Source organism: Acanthisitta chloris, unplaced genomic scaffold (assembly GCF_000695815.1).
Source record: "Acanthisitta chloris isolate BGI_N310 unplaced genomic scaffold, ASM69581v1 scaffold20915, whole genome shotgun sequence".
NCBI classification, from domain to species: Eukaryota; Metazoa; Chordata; class Aves; order Passeriformes; family Acanthisittidae; genus Acanthisitta; species Acanthisitta chloris.
In genome coordinates, this window is record NW_008672439.1 from 773 (window position 1) to 18,508 (window position 17,736).

Here is a 17,736-nt window from a genome sequence, read left to right on the forward strand (position 1 = left end):
AGGCAGCCACAGCCTCCCTGGGCAGCCTGTGCCAGTGTCTCAGCACCCTCACAGGGAAAAACTTCTTCCTAATATCTGCCTAAATTTCCCCTCTTTCAGTTTGAATCTGTGGCCCCTTATCCTGTCACTGCAGTTGGGCAGATGAGCTTGTCTTATCAACCACCACGTTCTGGCATTTCTTTGTATCTTTCCATCTTGAGTATTTCCCTTTATATTGAAATAATAATCTTTTAAAAGGCGTTTGTTGTTTTGTTTCAGCTTTTCCTTGGGAGTCATGAACTCCAGTCAGCAAAGTGAATCCAGAATCTACTCCTGGTATGGAGAACCATTGAAGTCAGACAGAAAGCTGAGGACTTCCCAGTACAAGTAAATAATATTTATTTGTCTTGCTTAGGGAAGCTTAATCAATGAATGTTCCTTTACCTTTCTGATTCTGTTTAGGTTAATATGGCAGTCATAGAATTTTAGGGGTTGGAATGGACCTTACAGATTATCCAGCCCCAACCCCCTGCCCTGGGCAGGGACACCTCCCACCAGAGCAGGTTGCTCAAGGCTTCATCCAGGCTGGCTGTGAACACTGCCAGGGTTGGGGCATCTACTACCTCCCTGCATAGACAGATCTCCAGAGAGTTCCTCACGCAAATCCCTCAGATCAACTCCAAAGCGTGTTACCCCTTGTTCTATCACTGCAGCTGCTAACAAGGAGTCCCTCTCTGGCTCCCCTGTAGCCCCTTCAGATCCTGGCTGGTTGCTGTTGAGGTCTTCACACAAGCACTTTGTCGTTGCACTGTATGTCTGTAACAAAAATGTTGTCACAAAGCTCTTGAACTGCAAATTGTGTCATGTATGAATGAAAGATTTAACTAAGTTTATGAGTAAGTGTTATTGTCCAATTGAAGCGCATAGAAAGCTTCTAATCAGGGAACTAACTTGTAAGATTTGCAAGAAGGGGCATAACTAGTGTAAAACTGGCAGGATTAATATGGGAATTATGAGGAACATGGAATTCTGTTAATCTGCCTGTGTGTGTCCCTTTCTAGGGGGATCTTTATTGCACCTAGGAGCCGCAGGACAGAAACCTGTATACATGTTGGGGACTTTGTTTTGATAGAAGGAGAGAATGCAGATCAGCCTTATGTGGCACAGCTCCTGAATTTATATGAAGATGGTAAGAGCAATAAAAATTTACTTGCTATCTGAGAAATCCTAAAATGTTTTCAAGTTACCTTTTTCAAGGGAATGTAGTTAGCATTAACTCTATGTCACTGGCCTAATTTATTAAGAAAATCAAGCTTTGTTAGTTTTTGTATCTGAATATATTTGGGACTGGTGGCAATTGTCAACCAAATTTGTTACATAAACAGAAAGTTGAAGGGTATTATATTTTTAGAGTCTTTTTGCTTAGTAAATTCAATCTGATTTAAAAGAAGTGGTCCTTGAGGAAGACAGTGTGAGCTCGCTCATGCTTCATTTAGAGATTAGAGAATCCAAATGCAGCCAGAGCACTGCAGCCCTGGAACTTGCATCTTATTAGACATCAGGCAATTCAACAATAAGCTGCAAGGCTGAATAAGTGGGGCTCATCACTTCTGTCCCTTGTGGAACTACTTGTTTATACACAGAGATGGGCATGAAAAGAGAAATCTTGGGAGGTGGATGATGCAAAGACTATACCTGGGTCTGAATTGGGAACTACTCGTTGGCTATGTCTGGTGTTTTGAACAGCTTTTGTTCTTTGTTTTTGCCATCACCACGTTTTTGTTTTAAAAAACATAAATATATATCACTCCAACGTATTTTATTTACTGATGAACATTCATTGTAACGTAACTGAATAGTCTTTTCATGCTGAAATGAATCCCCTAAAACTTCCTTGAAAACAAGATTATCCTGATGTTGTATATCTCTGACAAGTTTCTGGTTTGTTAGGCAGTGAAAAATTGTTTCTGGCTGCTAAAATCACATTGTCACTACAAATAATGATCTAAAATTTCTCAGTTCTTTTCTACTACTGCTTTTAGTGGCATTTGAGGAGATCACTTGGATGTGAATAAGGGACCTGTTTGTTTGTGACAGTGAACTGGTGGTCTGAAGCTGGTCTCCAGGCATTTTGTGACTGGGACCCTATGTAGGTGTTACATTAGTCCTTAAAATCTCAACTCAAATATTTGAATTTACCTTAGAAAATGGGAATCGCAGTTCCTTATCAGATGTTTCCTCACCCATGTCCGGGGAGGATTTCTTTGATGGCATTTCAGCTAAAGCCATTAAGCTCTGGTACTAACAATTTGTCACACAAAAAAATTGTTCATGTTCACTGACTTTCTCATTACAGGTGCTCAGGTCAAACGCGCAGTTGTGCAGTGGTTCTGTCGGGTTGGAGAGATACCTCGGCACAAAATGAAACTGCTTAAAAGACAGATTTCTCCCCAAGAGGTGTTTTTTGATCAAATTCTTTCCTATGACACCGACATATCTGCAGAGACCATTATTAAACGCATTATGGTATGTACTGCAGAGAGAAACAGCAACAGTCCTGTAGTGCAATAAACTTGTGCTGATGGGAATGTAGGTTGAAGGTGTTGGTCTGTATGAATTAAGGATTCCATGAGTTAAGTTGTAGTCATGAGATCTGTGAACAGAAAATAGCTGAATGCTAAGTGAACAGTAAATGTAAAACTATGTGTGTTTTGGTATTTTCTGTTTTTTGCAGGTAATACCACTACATCTGAAGGAGGAACTGCCTATTACATTAAACAAGGAAGAAACTTTCTTTGTGAAAGAGTCTTGGGATGGGAAATGCTTTAAAGCTTTGTCCCCAAGCACGTTCTCTAAGCTGAAGGAAGCTAGCAAGAAAAGAGGCTACATCCCAGACCCTTCCAGGCCATTTGTTACTTTGGACACCCTCACACCCCCGACAAAACAGACACACAGTGTTCGGAGTGCCACAAAACCAAAAAGTGCTGAGTTGGAAATAGAATCCAAACATTCTGCTTCCAAGTCCTCTGTCTCTAAGGACAGGCATTCCCAAAGAGTGGCTATGGCTAACGGCATCAAAACCCAAACAGCAAGGAAGAAGTTAGAGTTGAACAGTATGTATATGGCAGTGTCATATGTTTTGTGCCTCTTCAAACAATGGGAACATTGAACATCCAGTATTTTTAGCTACCTTGTAGGCTGTGGGATCAGCCCAAGTCTTTTGGGTGCATCAGTTGTTTTTATCTGTTATTCTGAGCAGCTCTACTGCTTATATCCAATAGCAAATGTTTCATTTGTAACTGATAAATCTATATAAAGTGCTTGTTGACTGAAATGCTACCAGTCAGCCTAACTTGACCTCAGAATGTCCCACGTTCTTTCATCTTCTGGCTAATCATGCACTAAAATGTTTATATTGAGTTGGTTGAATAAGCACATTTGATCCTATGTAACATGCAGTCTTTTCAGCATGGAACCTGAGTAAAGTTGTAAGTGATGGAGGTGGGTTGGCAAACTGAAGAAATTCATTTGTCATCTATTTAGTGGTGTTTTTAGACGAAGTGCATGTCTTGTAGTGACTCAGCTCCTTGTTCCTGGTGCGTAATGTCATCTCCTTTCATTTCAATGACAGCCACTGAGGCAGTTGTACCATGTCTTCTGAAAGGTAACCAAACCAACCCTATTGAAGCCTGACAAAAGTTCATTTTACTCTTGATTTCCAGGCCCTACAAAGTCTAAAGGCAGGCTCCGGGAATCGGAAGTTTTGGACCTTCTGGATGATGACTGTGAGGCCATAGCACCATTAGAACTATCAGCTACTAAAAGAAAAGTGAAATTCACAAATGAAATTTTAGGGTCACCACCAAAAAAGCATTGCGGCAAGGATAGGGCAGAGTCAACACCTGATGCAGCAGAAGACTGGGAGAAGCTCAGTGACACCTTACGACTGTGCCCATACACCAAGATCAAGGACTGCAGTGAGAAAGCCAAGAACCTTCACGTGGCAGATGACACTACACTGTGAGTGATAGCATTTTTGTCATTGGTTTTTTTTATGGGTTTTCTGTTTGTAGTTCTCTTAAAGCACATCTGTGAAAGACTTGTGGAGAGAAAAGTAGGTATCTCGTGGGCAGAGTGGGAGCTTCAGACTTGGTTAGAGAAGCTCACGAGGTGCAGAAAGGACCCCTTTGCTTTCTAAACTGCTTTTCAGAGAGGAGTCTGGTGCAGCTGGAGCCAGTCTTGGCCTCAGGTTTTGTCAGTGGCTGGCCTAGGCTACAATGTAGAGTGTAACCAATAGTGTGTATTCTATTATCATCTTCACAAGCTGTTAAAGCAGGTGGGGCAGTGCTTGTTATGTCCTACCATGACTCATCCCTGCTAACTCCCTCGAGGGCTGTCTCTGTTTAATGGGCTGTCAAGGACCCACCTCATGACCTATAGAATGACATTGTCCCATTGGGAGATGCTTCACCCCATGAGAGGAGCCAGGCATTCCCACAGGGATATAATCTGGGGTTTGGGCCAGCACAGGGACCCCTTACCTACTGAATTCCCAGAGGACAAGAGCTACCACTGGACCTTCAGGTGAAGACCAGATCTACAGGATCACTGCTCCAACAGAGCCATCACTCCAGGAGGACTGCAGCCACCAGTTTATTGGACTAGTACCAATACCCTGACTTGACAGGGTGTCAGGTTGCTTTCTGGCTCTGCAGTGGTTTCTTTTCGTACTGTTGCAATTGGGGTTTTTTTTGTTTTCCCTATTAAATTGTATTTCTGGCTTGGAGTCTCTCACTGGTTTGCTTTCAAACCAGCACAGTGGTTGATGTCTAAGGGATTATGCAGGTGTAGCTGAACCTTCATACAACTTTGTCCTGCAGGGATTAAAGGTGGCAAACCAGATGCATTTATATAAATATATATTATTTATTATGAGAATGATTAGAAAAAATTGTTTTAATCAGTTATTTGCTGCACAGTATGGGAGCTATAAGGACTATTAAAATATAGTGCACTCTAAAGCAATTGTATTAAAACTAGAAAAACAATTATGAAGTAGAAATACCAATGACCGTGGGCAAATCTCTTTGGCTCAGCCTCGAGGAGTAACCTTGAGGGGCATGCCCATTCAAGGCAGGAATCTTCACACATAAGACTCCAAGAGAAGGTATGTTAGAAGACTCTTCCATTAAAATTTGGGACTGGGCTTTTATCGTGTAAGGTGATTGACTGTCAGTCACCTGTCTCCAGGGCAGCTGTGTCAGCTCAGCAGCTTTAGATAAGTTAGTAGTAGTATTGTTTGTTTATTCCTTTACCAGGTTTGCCATATTTTCATCTCATTCTCAGGATGTTTAACTTTGGGATGGATGAGTCAGACTAGTTTCAGCGTTATTAAACATCAAAAGCAGCATGATGCCCACTTCACCATTTACCACTGCTAGCTTTGTAGATAGGGCATTGTTCAAGTCAGTTTATCCCATTCCATCCTGCTACAAGGTGACATCTGTGTGTACCATGTTTTGCCTGTTGAGAACACAGGAAGGGGAGAGCCTAAACAGTGACAGGTGCACTGTGGTGAAGCTGTAGAACACACATTACTTGGAGGTGAAAGAATGATTTGGGAGTTCACGAAGAGCTGAGTTCAAAGATAGACACAAGCAGTTCATGGCACCAAGAGCAGAGTGATGTTGGGAATGGGAATGGTAGGATGATATGAAAGAAAATTGAAGCCAGGTTGATCATTGTTCTTGTGATGATTGTACTCATCAACGTGGATGAAAATCTGTTTCCCTGCTCTCATGGAGGCTCAGATGTGCCCTGCTTGTGGCAACTGTTGAGGTACCCTGAAGTGGGGTTTGATTGGCCTCATGAGAGTTCTCATAAGAATTTTGTGTACTTTCATGCTAATTTTTATGCAGAAAAGAAATCAAAACTCCAAAAGAATAACTATTCCAGTATATTTCATATAATCTGTATAAATGGCATTAAGCTGGGGCAGGAGGAGAAATGGATCAGACTTTCTTGTACAAAATGTTGCAAGGAATGTAATTATTTTCCTCCTTTCCAAGAGTAAAGATGTGGATACAACTCTTGGAATTTGTGCTTCTTTTTTTAAACTTTTTATATAGCATAAAAACCTTTACCTTTCAGCAGTACTTATAGATCTAAAAAAGGTTCCAAGGACTGTCCACAGATAATTAAAGCATCTGTAATTCATCTCATTGTGTCCTTTGAACTAGTAGCAAAGCTGTACTAACAGTGAAATGTTTCAGTGGCAGAGATGAAGAAGCACCCAAGAAGACAACTAAGGAATATCAAAACACAAAGAGGAAAATCCCTTCCAAAGGGCAGATCAAAGAGATGCCCAAAGGAAATTATATTTGTCTTCTCATTCTCTTAAAAACAAGCCAGACAACCCCTCCAAAAACCCATCCCTCAGCCAAACAAAAACACAATTGTTTTGATCCCAGTTTGGCAGTGCTGCATTTGCAAAATATAGCAAATATTTTGGGTTTGTTTTTTTTTCTTGACAAAGATACATTGAAGAGACAGTACAAGAGGGGGAAATGATGCTGCCAGTATCCCTGCCATAGCCAGTCTGCAGATAACCAGCTAAGAATTCATGCTGAATTGACAGCCATAGCAACTGAGCCTGAAGTTTGAAAGGCCTTCTCTGTCTCTACAAGTGTGATGCACAGAGGAAGTAAACTAGCTTTGTGTTCTTTCTTTACAGTTTAGCTAGAAGTCGGAGACCGAGACGTGGCCCTGAGCTGACCCCTCGCTCTCGCAGAGCCTGTGCACAGAGAACAAGTGCTCTCATGGCACAGCAAATCAGGTAAACTTCTGCATCCATGATCTCTTAACGCAGGTTGCTGTTGATGCCTTGAAGCTTTGAGAGTTTGTCTGGCTTAATATTTAAATGCAGATGGTTCTAGAAGCACAGCTGAACTGCAGTGTGAGTGAAAACTGTACGTTCAGAAACCTAGAGCTGACTCATGGTGTTCTTCAGAAAACTGACTTTAAACCAGTGTGATAAATAGCCAAGGAAAATGAACAGCTCAAGTGGAAAACATGTTGGCTTCCTGATGATGAGAACTACAGACAAAACTGAAAATGTACAAATGATGCTTTGTGCTGTGTAGTTAGTTTTTTTTTTGAAACTCAAGTAATTACTGTTTCTTACAGGGTGTTGAACGAGGAAGATTTTCTGTTCAACTCAGACAGTTCTTCAAGTAGTGAGGATGAAGATGATGAGGATGATGAGGATGATGAAGATGATGAGGATGATGAGGATGATGAAGATGATGAGGATGATGAGGATGATGAAGATGATGAGGATGATGAGGATGATGAAGATGATGAGGATGATGAGGATGATGAAGATGATGAGGATGATGAGGATGATGAAGATGATGAGGATGATGAAGATGATGAGGATGATGAAGATGATGAGGATGATGAAGATGATGAGGATGATGAAGATGATGAGGATGATGAAGATGATGAGGATGATGAAGATGATGAGGATGATGAAGATGATGAGGATGATGAAGATGATGAGGATGATGAAGATGATGAGGATGATGAAGATGATGAGGATGATGAAGATGATGAGGATGATGAAGATGATGAGGATGATGAAGATGATGAGGATGATGAAGATGATGAGGATGATGAAGATGATGAGGATGATGAAGATGATGAGGATGATGAAGATGATGAGGATGATGAAGATGATGAGGATGATGAAGATGATGAGGATGATGAAGATGATGAGGATGATGAAGATGATGAGGATGATGAAGATGATGAGGATGATGAAGATGATGAGGATGATGAAGATGATGAGGATGATGAAGATGATGAGGATGATGAAGATGATGAGGATGATGAAGATGATGAGGATGATGAAGATGATGAGGATGATGAAGATGATGAGGATGATGAAGATGATGAGGATGATGAAGATGATGAGGATGATGAAGATGATGAGGATGATGAAGATGATGAGGATGATGAAGATGATGAGGATGATGAGGATGATGAAGATTATGAGGATGATGAAGATGATGAGGATGATGAGGATGACGAAGATGATGTGACCTATGTACCGAAAACAAGAAGTAAACAAAGCAGAACATGCAGCACCCAAAAATCTTTGAGCCAGTCTTCAGTTCACACTCCTTCAAAGACCCCGAAGGAAACTGTAAGGTTCCATATAAATAAGCTGGTTGTATTACTTCTGAGCTAGTTACTCGAATGCTTCATGCCTGTGTACCACAACTAAATATCTGAACCCCTTAGCTTTTTTGATGCAGCATTGTCTGGATTCATATGACTGTTGATATGAGAAAGTTATGCAAACCACTCGTGTGCTGTGAATGTTGTGACAACGTTGATCAGAAAACCTTAGCCTAAACGGGGAAAATACTGGTTTGGATGCTGTACAGCATTTGTGGCCTCATCAAAGACTGTAGCCAGGAGTTTCTCATAGTCTTGTGGCTGCTGATGGAGGTGGGATCCCAGGCTGTACATGAATCTTAGCCATGATTCATTAGGGCTGTATTCACCCCCTTAGCTAGGTGCATGCTCTTAATGGCTCATTTTGACTCTGTTTATGAAATGTCTAACACAGGAAACCTAGTGAAACTAGAACTTATAAACACAACAAAAAAGAATAATTAAGCTATTGTATGGCTTTTGTTTGGACAATGAAATTCAGATAGATCAGTTTCACCTCAACACACCACTTCAGAAAAGCATTAACAACTTAAAAATTCTTCTGACGTTTAAAAGGTGTCATTTTCTTTGCCACCACCCCCTTTGCAGTTTCCTTTTTCCCTCAGAAGGAAAAGACCATGAGGCTTGTCTGGTATTTCCCTTTGTAAAGACCGCTCATCTTGTACTCTGGCATCCCTGGGTAGCTTGTGCATAAGTCATGTTTGAGAAACTTGTGTGGATGATTGGTCTCCCACAGAAACTGCTGTGTGTAGAAAATCTGATGTAATTTTTCTTTGCAGCCTTTACCAGGGACGCCCAAGACACCCCGGAACGCAACTCCTGAAATTCCCCAGCGCAGCCATGCCACACAGAAACCAACCAGTGTGCTGGAAGAAGCCAGATTGAGGTAAGCTGTGCTCAGGGGAGGAAATCAGCTTTGTTTGCATCAAGTGTGCACAGCAGTAGGCTGTGCTGAAATAGAATAATAGAATGTTAAGGGGTTTGAACGGACCTTAAAGAGCAAATTAAGATCAAATAGGAAAAGTCATCTTTGCCATATTGAATAAAATTGGTAAAAATAGATGGTGTTTGGGTACTAGAAGAGCAGTTATTCATATACAATGCAGTGCTAGATTTACAGATACTAGTAGGATTTACAATACTACCTTCACAGTTTCAAATTATTTTAGCCAGTCCTTGCTGAGTTCTTCAGAAGAATTAGGTATATATCTTTATTCTGTGCAGCATTAGAAAAACAAAGATCATCTCTTTATTAGCTTCAGATTATAAAGGTATGATATTTGTCTCTTCTTGGCATGTGAGAAAGCTTTACAGGTATCATTGTAGATCTTCACAGTGGGGAAAAGAGGTATTCAGGACTTCTGTATCTTTCAAACTGAGTTTTAGTTCTGTTTCCTATAAACACAGTCTATAGAGACAGACTAGGCTGTTTCTTCTGGAATACTTGACACTGATGTTCAACCTGAGAAGTATGTAAGAGGGATTTGACACACCACACAGGTGTGGAAGGTAGAGGTCAGGCTGTTTGTTTTCCTCAGTAGGCCTTTCAGGGAGAACTGTGATTTTCATTTTCTTTTCCCTCTTCAATCAAAAGGCTGCATGTTTCTGCTGTCCCAGAATCTCTGCCTTGTCGTGAGGAAGAATTCCAGGATATCTATAACTTTGTGGAAAGCAAACTTATTGATGGTACAGGAGGGTGAGTAACTGAGATCACATCTACCTATAGCATAACAGCAGTCAGACAATGAACACTACTTTTATTTCAGAAGTTATAGTTTAAAGTGCCTAGTCGAATTCTCCTGCTATCTGTCTTCCATAAGATGGGCTGTGCATAGAAATAATCTGGGCTTCTTTATTGTACAGATCCAGATATACAGACTGTAATATAACTAGTCCATTTTAGATGTCTGGGAAACCATTTTTTTTAAAAGAGATAAATTACTTTTATAAAGTATTTTAGGTTGTTAATTGCTTCAGTAATAATAAAAATCTTCCTTATCCTCCAGTGTGTTATGTGTCCCAATTTGCAAATAAAGTAACTGAAATAGAGGGAGTTGCCTGAAGTGCCAGGAGTAGTATTCAAGTAAGGTGTCAGAGGCCAGGAATTCCAGCTCATTAATCCCAAGAGAGTTGTCATTTTGCTCAGGCTGCTGAAAGGGGTTCTGCTTTTGTAGGTGCATGTACATTTCTGGGGTGCCTGGAACAGGAAAAACTGCAACTGTTCATGAAGTAATTTCCTGCCTTCAGAAAGCTGCAGAAAATGATGAACTACCATCATTCCAGTTTGCAGAGATCAATGGCATGAAGCTGACAGACCCTCAGCAAGCTTATGTGCAGGTACTAGAGGTAAGTGAAGCCTTTTCAGCTGCTGTCTGGTTTGAAAGAAGCGATCTTATGCTTTACTGTCAGATCCTCAGTGTGCTACAGTATTCCAGGTACTTATCAGTACTTCCAAGTTCTTTTTATATTTGCCCCTTCTGTAACTTTTTCTTCACCAGTATGCCTAAACAGCTGCTGAGGTAACAGCTCTGACAGTCAGTGTAGCAGCATAATAATTATTAAGGGGGTCTTAATGGTTAATTGGTCTGTCATCGTAGCAATTCAGCTGAAGAGAGGCTGTCTCTGTCCACAGTAGTGTATTTCAGATTTCCGTGACAAACTAGTCTGCAGTTCCATCTGGGAATACTGGCTGTGCTTGCGTTTATGTGGGTGTGAATTAACCTTCTGAGGATTAAGATCACCCAATAGACATTAGACAGTAACTGCTCAAGAACTTTGCAGTCCAGGCCGACTTTAAGCTAGTGACCTAGAAATGAAATGGTTTTGTGAAGCATCTATTCCATTTTCTTATAAACTTCTGCTCCATTTATTTATGTTTGACATTTTCTAGCTGAGCAGGCAGTGGCATAGAGTGTTCTAATATCCCTCTGCTCGTAGCTGGGAGTTAAATCTACATACTTGTAGCCTTTCCTCATGACACCTTGTGTCTTGCTGAGGGCTTTGCTGAGCCCAGGTCACTGTGTTTCTTTAGCATAGTAAAAGACTTCCTGACAATTACCTTATTTCATGGTAGTGTTAATGTTTCTTAACACTCTTTGTTCCTATCCCATTCAGCACAAAATTTTAAAATTAATAAGGAATAGGCCTTTGGAAGTAAAATGTGTTTCTCTCCTGCCCCTACCTGGGTCCCAAACTCTTAAGCTAGCCCAATTAAATATCCTTCAGAGGAGCACACAGTCATATGAACCACTTAGTGCTCTGATTCCTTCTGCCTCAGCTGTTATCCAAGTGCCCTAGCTAAGAGCTAGGCTGCTGCTGCTGCTTTTACTGCATCTCTTGCTGTGGGTCAGTTTTGAGCTCCAGTTTGCTGAGCTTTCTTTGCATGACTGAAGCAAATTCTGGAGTGTTCCTTACTGCAGTTACATTGTTATGGAAATTCACGGAGAAGGTAGGGACAGGAAACCCTGGACAGATGAAAGAGATAAGGTTAAATATCTGAGTACAGTAAGTGTCTAGTTCTACCACAACAAGCTGAACTCTCTGTTACATTGTATACCTAGCCCCAGAGCTGCAGAGTCAGGATTCTCTGGAATCCAACTGCTTTGCGTGACTCACTCAGACAGTCCTGACTGTATTGGAACCATGGAACAAGTGTAGATTATACATTATTGCTGTGCTCTGGCTTGTTTAGCAATTATGAAATCTCAGGTCCATTTTTAAGGGATTCTGGGAAAGATACAATTTTCAAATGCAACCTCTATTTTGCTTTGCAGCTTGTCTTTGAATTATGTTGAACAATTGATTGAGCATACATAGTGTAGTTTTGAAATGTGATGCTTTAATTTCTGTATATCTTTGGACCTTCAAGGGAAGAGGCAATGTGCAGTCAGCTCATCTGTTCTGCCACATAGATTATTGCAGAAGCAGTTCTTACTGAAGATACCTTTTAGCTTAGAGTTGAATAAATTATTTAGTTCTAGATCCTGCTGATGATTCATTCATATTTAAATGGGAGTCCAGGATTACTAAACCAGGCTATTCTTGTCACCTGACTTGGGTTTTCAGTAGGTGTTTGTGTTCAGAGACACCCTCGAGGTTTAGAGTCCTCTGGAACTGGGTTCAGGATTTCTTAATGACTCTATATTTAAGACAAATTGGAGAAAGTTCTATTGGTCTTTCTTTTTAGCTATGTATTGTTTTGTTTCTGTTCTCTTGGTAGATCTGAGTGTCTTAAGAGCCGTTTTTTCTTTTTTTACTCCTCCTACCACCTCATGGAAAAATAATCCATATGTTTGGTTGTTAGAGAAAGGTAAAACAGAATAGGATTTAAACTTCCAATTTGTAAGGTTTTGGTGTGATTAACCTGCAGCACTGTTTAATCCTTGTCCAGTTACTGACAGGTCAGAAGGTAACAGCAACCCATGCTGCAGTACTGTTGGCAAAACTGTTCAGTACACCCGGAGTAAAGAGGAAGACCACAGTGCTGCTAGTGGATGAGGTGAGTCAAAGAATCCTTTTTCTCTCCTTGAAGTATTGTAAGAAAGGAGTTTTTGGAGGATGGAGAAAAAGACAAACTGTACATGCTTTGAGTATATCATATGTGGTCTAAAAGGAACACATTTAGAAGAGAGGACATGCAAATAGTTCTTCTTAGTCTTATTAGGAAACTGAATTTAAATGAGTGAATATCCCGTTGCCATATTGTTCACTGCCTTGGATTTCATGCTGGGTTTACATTTTGGTTTGGTCCAAAACATGGAATGAGTTGTTCTGTCAAGTTCTAGATGCCATAGAATTGAACTGTATTTTGTCTGGAAGCTGCTGTTTTTCCAGTGGGAAAACTAACAGAAATAAGTCATATCTAGTTTTGAAACACCTTGAATGTGCTGTGTACAGTAATAAACACCCTTACTTTTGCTGTGAGCTAATTTAGGCTCACACATGGAGGGTCTTTGAGTCTTACTAGATGTAGTATTTGTGTCACAGTAGTGTTTAAAAACTCCACCTGTTAATACCTCCGCTGTGGTTAATACTGTTCAAGCATCTAGTAGGGCTGTACTTTTCCAAAACAGAGCCTTAATGCAGAAAAAGCAGTGTGATTAGTAGATGGATAAAGGAAACACAACAGACAATTTGTTCAGAGTCATGTGAGAAATCTTCTGTGGCAGAGACTGTTCTCTCAGCTCCTATCAGGTATTGTAAATAAGAGGCCATTCTTCTGCAGTCTGATTCTTTTTGTCTCTGCAGCTTGATCTTCTGTGGACCCGGAAACAGAACGTGATGTACAACCTGTTTGACTGGCCAACCCAGAAACACTCCAAGTTGATCATCTTGGCCATTGCTAACACCATGGACTTGCCAGAGAGAATAATGATGAACAGAGTAGCTAGCAGGCTGGTATGTCCTAGCAGTTTGGTTGCTATGCTCTAAAATGAGAACAGGTTTAATACTGAATGTCATCAAAAGTGATCCAGGAGAAAGGCAGGATTGTTTATATCAGAGGTAAAACAATGCTTTTATAACTCCCTCTCCAGAAGGTTGATAATGAATACATAAATCTTAGCAAAGTAAATTTAGAGGCCTGTGTGCTAATCAGATGTTATGCTGTCTAAGTACCCTATGTTCTTATAAGAATGAATTAAGAATACAGATGTCTTTTTAAATGTATTAAGATCTGGATAATCAAATGCTGTGCTTTGTGGTTAAGCTGATTACTATAGAGTTCAGAAGAATTCTCTTCTGGTTTCCCTTCTTCTTTCCCCTTTCATTCTAGGCACCTAGTTACTTCCTTGTTTGCCTTCATCAGCTGGTAGATTGTCTGAAGGTACCCAACAAAGGAAGAAAGTTGGATGCACTCTGTACTTGTACAGAATAAATGTTCCTAGGTCATCTCATCATGGCTGTGAAAAAAGATTTGCAAAAACAGTGCTCTGTGCCTCCATCCTCCTGTGACTCAAAAATAGCTCCACAGTGTGTGAATTACTTTCCCCCACCCACTAAACCCCCTTCAGATCAGCTGAGTCCATATAGTCACAAGAGAGGAATTTTGCATAAGAAATATAAAACTCAGGTCTCCTGCAGAATCTGAAAGGCAATGCACCATCTGTATCATAGAGACTGTCCTTGTCTGAAAGAGTTCTCTTCTGGCTTAAGCTAATAAGGACTTTTAATTCTTGGCTGATTGCTCACATGAAGTCAATAGTTTGATTCCATACACATATACAGGTTTGTTAAAGAAAAGAGGAATATTTTTTCACAATTGCTGCTGTTATTGTATTAAAAATCAATGTGTAAATAACTATAATCAAAATATTTTTTTTTACCGGGGGCTCTGGTTTGTTTAAAAGTTTTGTAAATTCTCATAGCAGCTGTGCTTTTTCCTCAGGCATTTACATGGGCAGATCAAACCAGTGGTCCTCACTGAATCAGAGTTTTGTGCATTAGCATGTTTATTTCACAAATGTGATTGATTAAAGCATATCACTCAGAGGGAAAGGATGTGAAAGACTGATTGTTCCTACCAGAGAAAGTAAAACTAACCATACAGGCTGTGCTCAAACAGTTGAGTTTTCAAGCACTACAAATGCTGGTGAAGGGACTTGAGCACAAGTGCCATGAGAAGAGGCTGAGGGAGCTGGGATTGTTCAGCCTGGAGAAGAGGAGGCTCAGGGGAGACCTTATCACCCTCTACAACTCCCTGAAAGGAGGTTGGAGTCAGGTGGGGGTTGGTCTCTTCTCCCAGGCAAGAGGACAAGAGAGCACAGACTCAAGCTCTGCCAGGGGAGGTGTAGGTTGGATATTAGGAAGAGATTTTTTTACAAAGAGAGTGATCAGGCATTGGAATGGGCTGCCCAGGGAGGTGTTGGATTCACCATCCCTGGAGGTTTTCAAGATGAGACTGGATGTGGCACTTAGTGCCATGGTCTAGTAACCACAGTACAGTTGGACTTTATGATTTTGGAGGTCTTTTCCAACCTGATTGATTCTATGATTCTATGAAACGCTTCTCACTGTGCTGTCATTTATTATAGGGCCTCACCAGAATGTCCTTTCAGCCCTACACCTACAAACAGTTACAACAAATTATTTCATCCAGACTGAATGGTGTGAAGGCATTTGATGAGGATGCAATCCAGCTGGTTTCCAGAAAGGTAAGCACAGTGCAGGTACAAGTCCTTCATGTTGCAGTAGGTACAGAGTGTGGGGTACAGCAGGGAGAGTTTTGTAACAGTAGTCAGACTTGGTGCTGTGGTTGTGTTCTGTATTGCAGACAAGTGGGGCACAAGTAGCAGATCATACATTATTCAGGGTATTTTCTCAGAAAACATTGCTAAAGCAGTGTCCTTGTTTTTTCCACCTACTTTGAGAAGGCAGCAGTATATTCCAAGAGCTGGAGGCATGACAGCAAGAGTCGTGATAATGCATAATGATAAGATGTCATCTTTCTCCAGTGTTTGGCATAATGTGAGTCATGGGATGGATGATCTTGGAAAAAATAGTATGTCAGTGGCAGTGGAAACATCCATATTAATTTTCTTTCTCAAGATGTTTAATGCCTTGCCATAACAGATAGTACCTGTTCTGTTGCAAGTCTTAATACTCAGTTGTACCAAAATAGCATTGGGGATTGGTAGCTTCTCAAATTGAGTTGTGTGCATTGTTAATGTGTTAAATTAGCAACTATATGTTAAATTAATCTGTAAAAATTAAGTCAGGACATTCTGCATCATTTTAGGATTTAAAAAATGTGCTCATAAATTATGTCAGAGGTAAATATAAGCACTTGTTCTGTTACAAAGGAAGCACCTTTTTGTAAGAATAATAGTGATGATTTTGCAGCCTGAAGAATTGCAGTGTTTTTCTAGTACAATTTTTCTTCAGAAAAAAACCCAGCAATATAACTTGCAATTAGATTTTTCTAAAGAGTTTCTCATTCTTGGCTCCAGCTGGGTTCTAGGGCGTTCATATGTTACCAGTATTCACTGGGAAAACTAGGCCAGTACTACATCTAGTGAGTGTTCATAGCTTTATTAAAACTGTAAAGCACAACTGGGGTTTTAAGAAGTATTTCGTTTCAGGAATTTCAGACATTTGTATGTGTAAATTTGCTATCCCAGATATTTCTTTGAGATCTACTAAAGTTATTATGGTACTCTTAAAATCAGTATGATGATGAGTATGGAAAAACTGAGGAGTTTTTTGGTGTCATGCCCCCCACCTCCTTTTATCTGCATGAACCCGGATTGTGGTAAGAGTCTTAGCTGATAAGTAAATTGATAGTTCTGAAAGCTTTTGATGTTGAACTGAATTGCTCACCTTTTTTATTTTTATTTTTTTTTTAACCTCTGACTTCTGTAGCTATAGAAAAGCAGATGTGATGAGCAGATCAGAGTGAGGGTGTGGGAGTGCTGCTTCTGTTGGGTTTGGTCAAGAAGACTGTTGTTTAGAATCTGGATTGTAGCAGTTCTGAGTAGCATTGCTCTCCTGTTGGGCAGTCAGAGTGTTTGGGCTTGGTTTGTCTAATGATTCCTGCTAGACTCTTTTCTCACCTCGTAGGAAATGCTGCTCCAAAGCTGTTGTGTTTGCTTTCAGGTGGCAGCGCTATCGGGTGACGCAAGGCGCTGCCTCGATATCTGCAGAAGGGCCACGGAGATCTGCGAGGTTGCCAGGCAGAAGAAAGGCCCTGAAATGGTCAAGATGGCCCACGTCGCTGAAGCCATAGATGAGATGTTTTCATCACCATACATAAATGCAATCAAGTAAAAACATTTTTCAGAGGAATTTCTTTGCTTTTGTGTCCCTTTCACTGGGCTGATTTTTCAATCCCATCTGTTGTGATGCTGGAGTTGCAGGCTCTACATAACTACCCCTCTCGGGTAGAAAAACACCCTGAGTTGAAATCACAGAATATTCAGAGGATCAGCTCCTGGCTCTGTGCAGGACATCCCCAAGAATCACATCATCTACCTTAGAGCATTGTCCAAATGCTTTTGCACTCTATTGGGCTTGGTGCTGTGACCACAGCCCTGAGGAGCTGTTCCAGTGCCCAATCACCCTCTGAGTGAAGAACTTTTTTCTAATATCTAACCTCAACCTCCCCTGACACAACTTCAGACCATTCCCTCAGGTCCTTCCACTGGTCACAGAGAGAGATCAGTGCTGCTCCTCCACTTCCCCTCATGAGGAAGTTGTATAGAGTAATGAGGTTTTTCCTCAGTTTCTTCTCCAGGCTGAACAGATCAAGTAATCTCAGCTGCTCCTCATATGGCTTCCCCTCAAGGCCCTGTGCCATCTTCATTGCCTCCTTTGGACCCTCTCTGATAGCTTAATGTCTTTCTTGTATTGTGGTGCCCAGAACTGCACACAATACTCAAGGTGAGGTCTCACCAGTGCAGAGCAGGACAATCACTGTAAATATGTGGTTACCAAGCAGGTTTCCCTTCCAAACTTCTCCCTGATGTTTCCTAGTTCTAAACTTCACAAACTGATTTTTGTCTGGTTTGTTTGTCTGTTCAG

At 40.8% G+C, this 17,736-nt stretch overlaps 1 protein-coding gene across 1 annotated transcript in view; it reads left to right on the top strand.

Annotated features, from left to right (window-relative positions):
* The first annotated feature begins 274 nt into the window (after positions 1–274).
* The window catches only part of ORC1 (origin recognition complex, subunit 1), a 19,112-nt gene continuing 1,650 nt past the window's right edge, over positions 275–17,736 (top strand). The window contains 15 exon segments of the mRNA XM_009074531.1: positions 275–366; positions 1,041–1,168; positions 2,336–2,505; positions 2,714–3,092; positions 3,702–3,999; positions 6,713–6,814; positions 7,165–7,214; positions 8,046–8,185; positions 9,000–9,106; positions 9,815–9,916; positions 10,395–10,566; positions 12,611–12,718; positions 13,468–13,617; positions 15,252–15,371; positions 16,813–17,014. Coding sequence (XP_009072779.1) covers positions 275–366; positions 1,041–1,168; positions 2,336–2,505; positions 2,714–3,092; positions 3,702–3,999; positions 6,713–6,814; positions 7,165–7,214; positions 8,046–8,185; positions 9,000–9,106; positions 9,815–9,916; positions 10,395–10,566; positions 12,611–12,718; positions 13,468–13,617; positions 15,252–15,371; positions 16,813–17,014 — 2,320 coding nt within the window.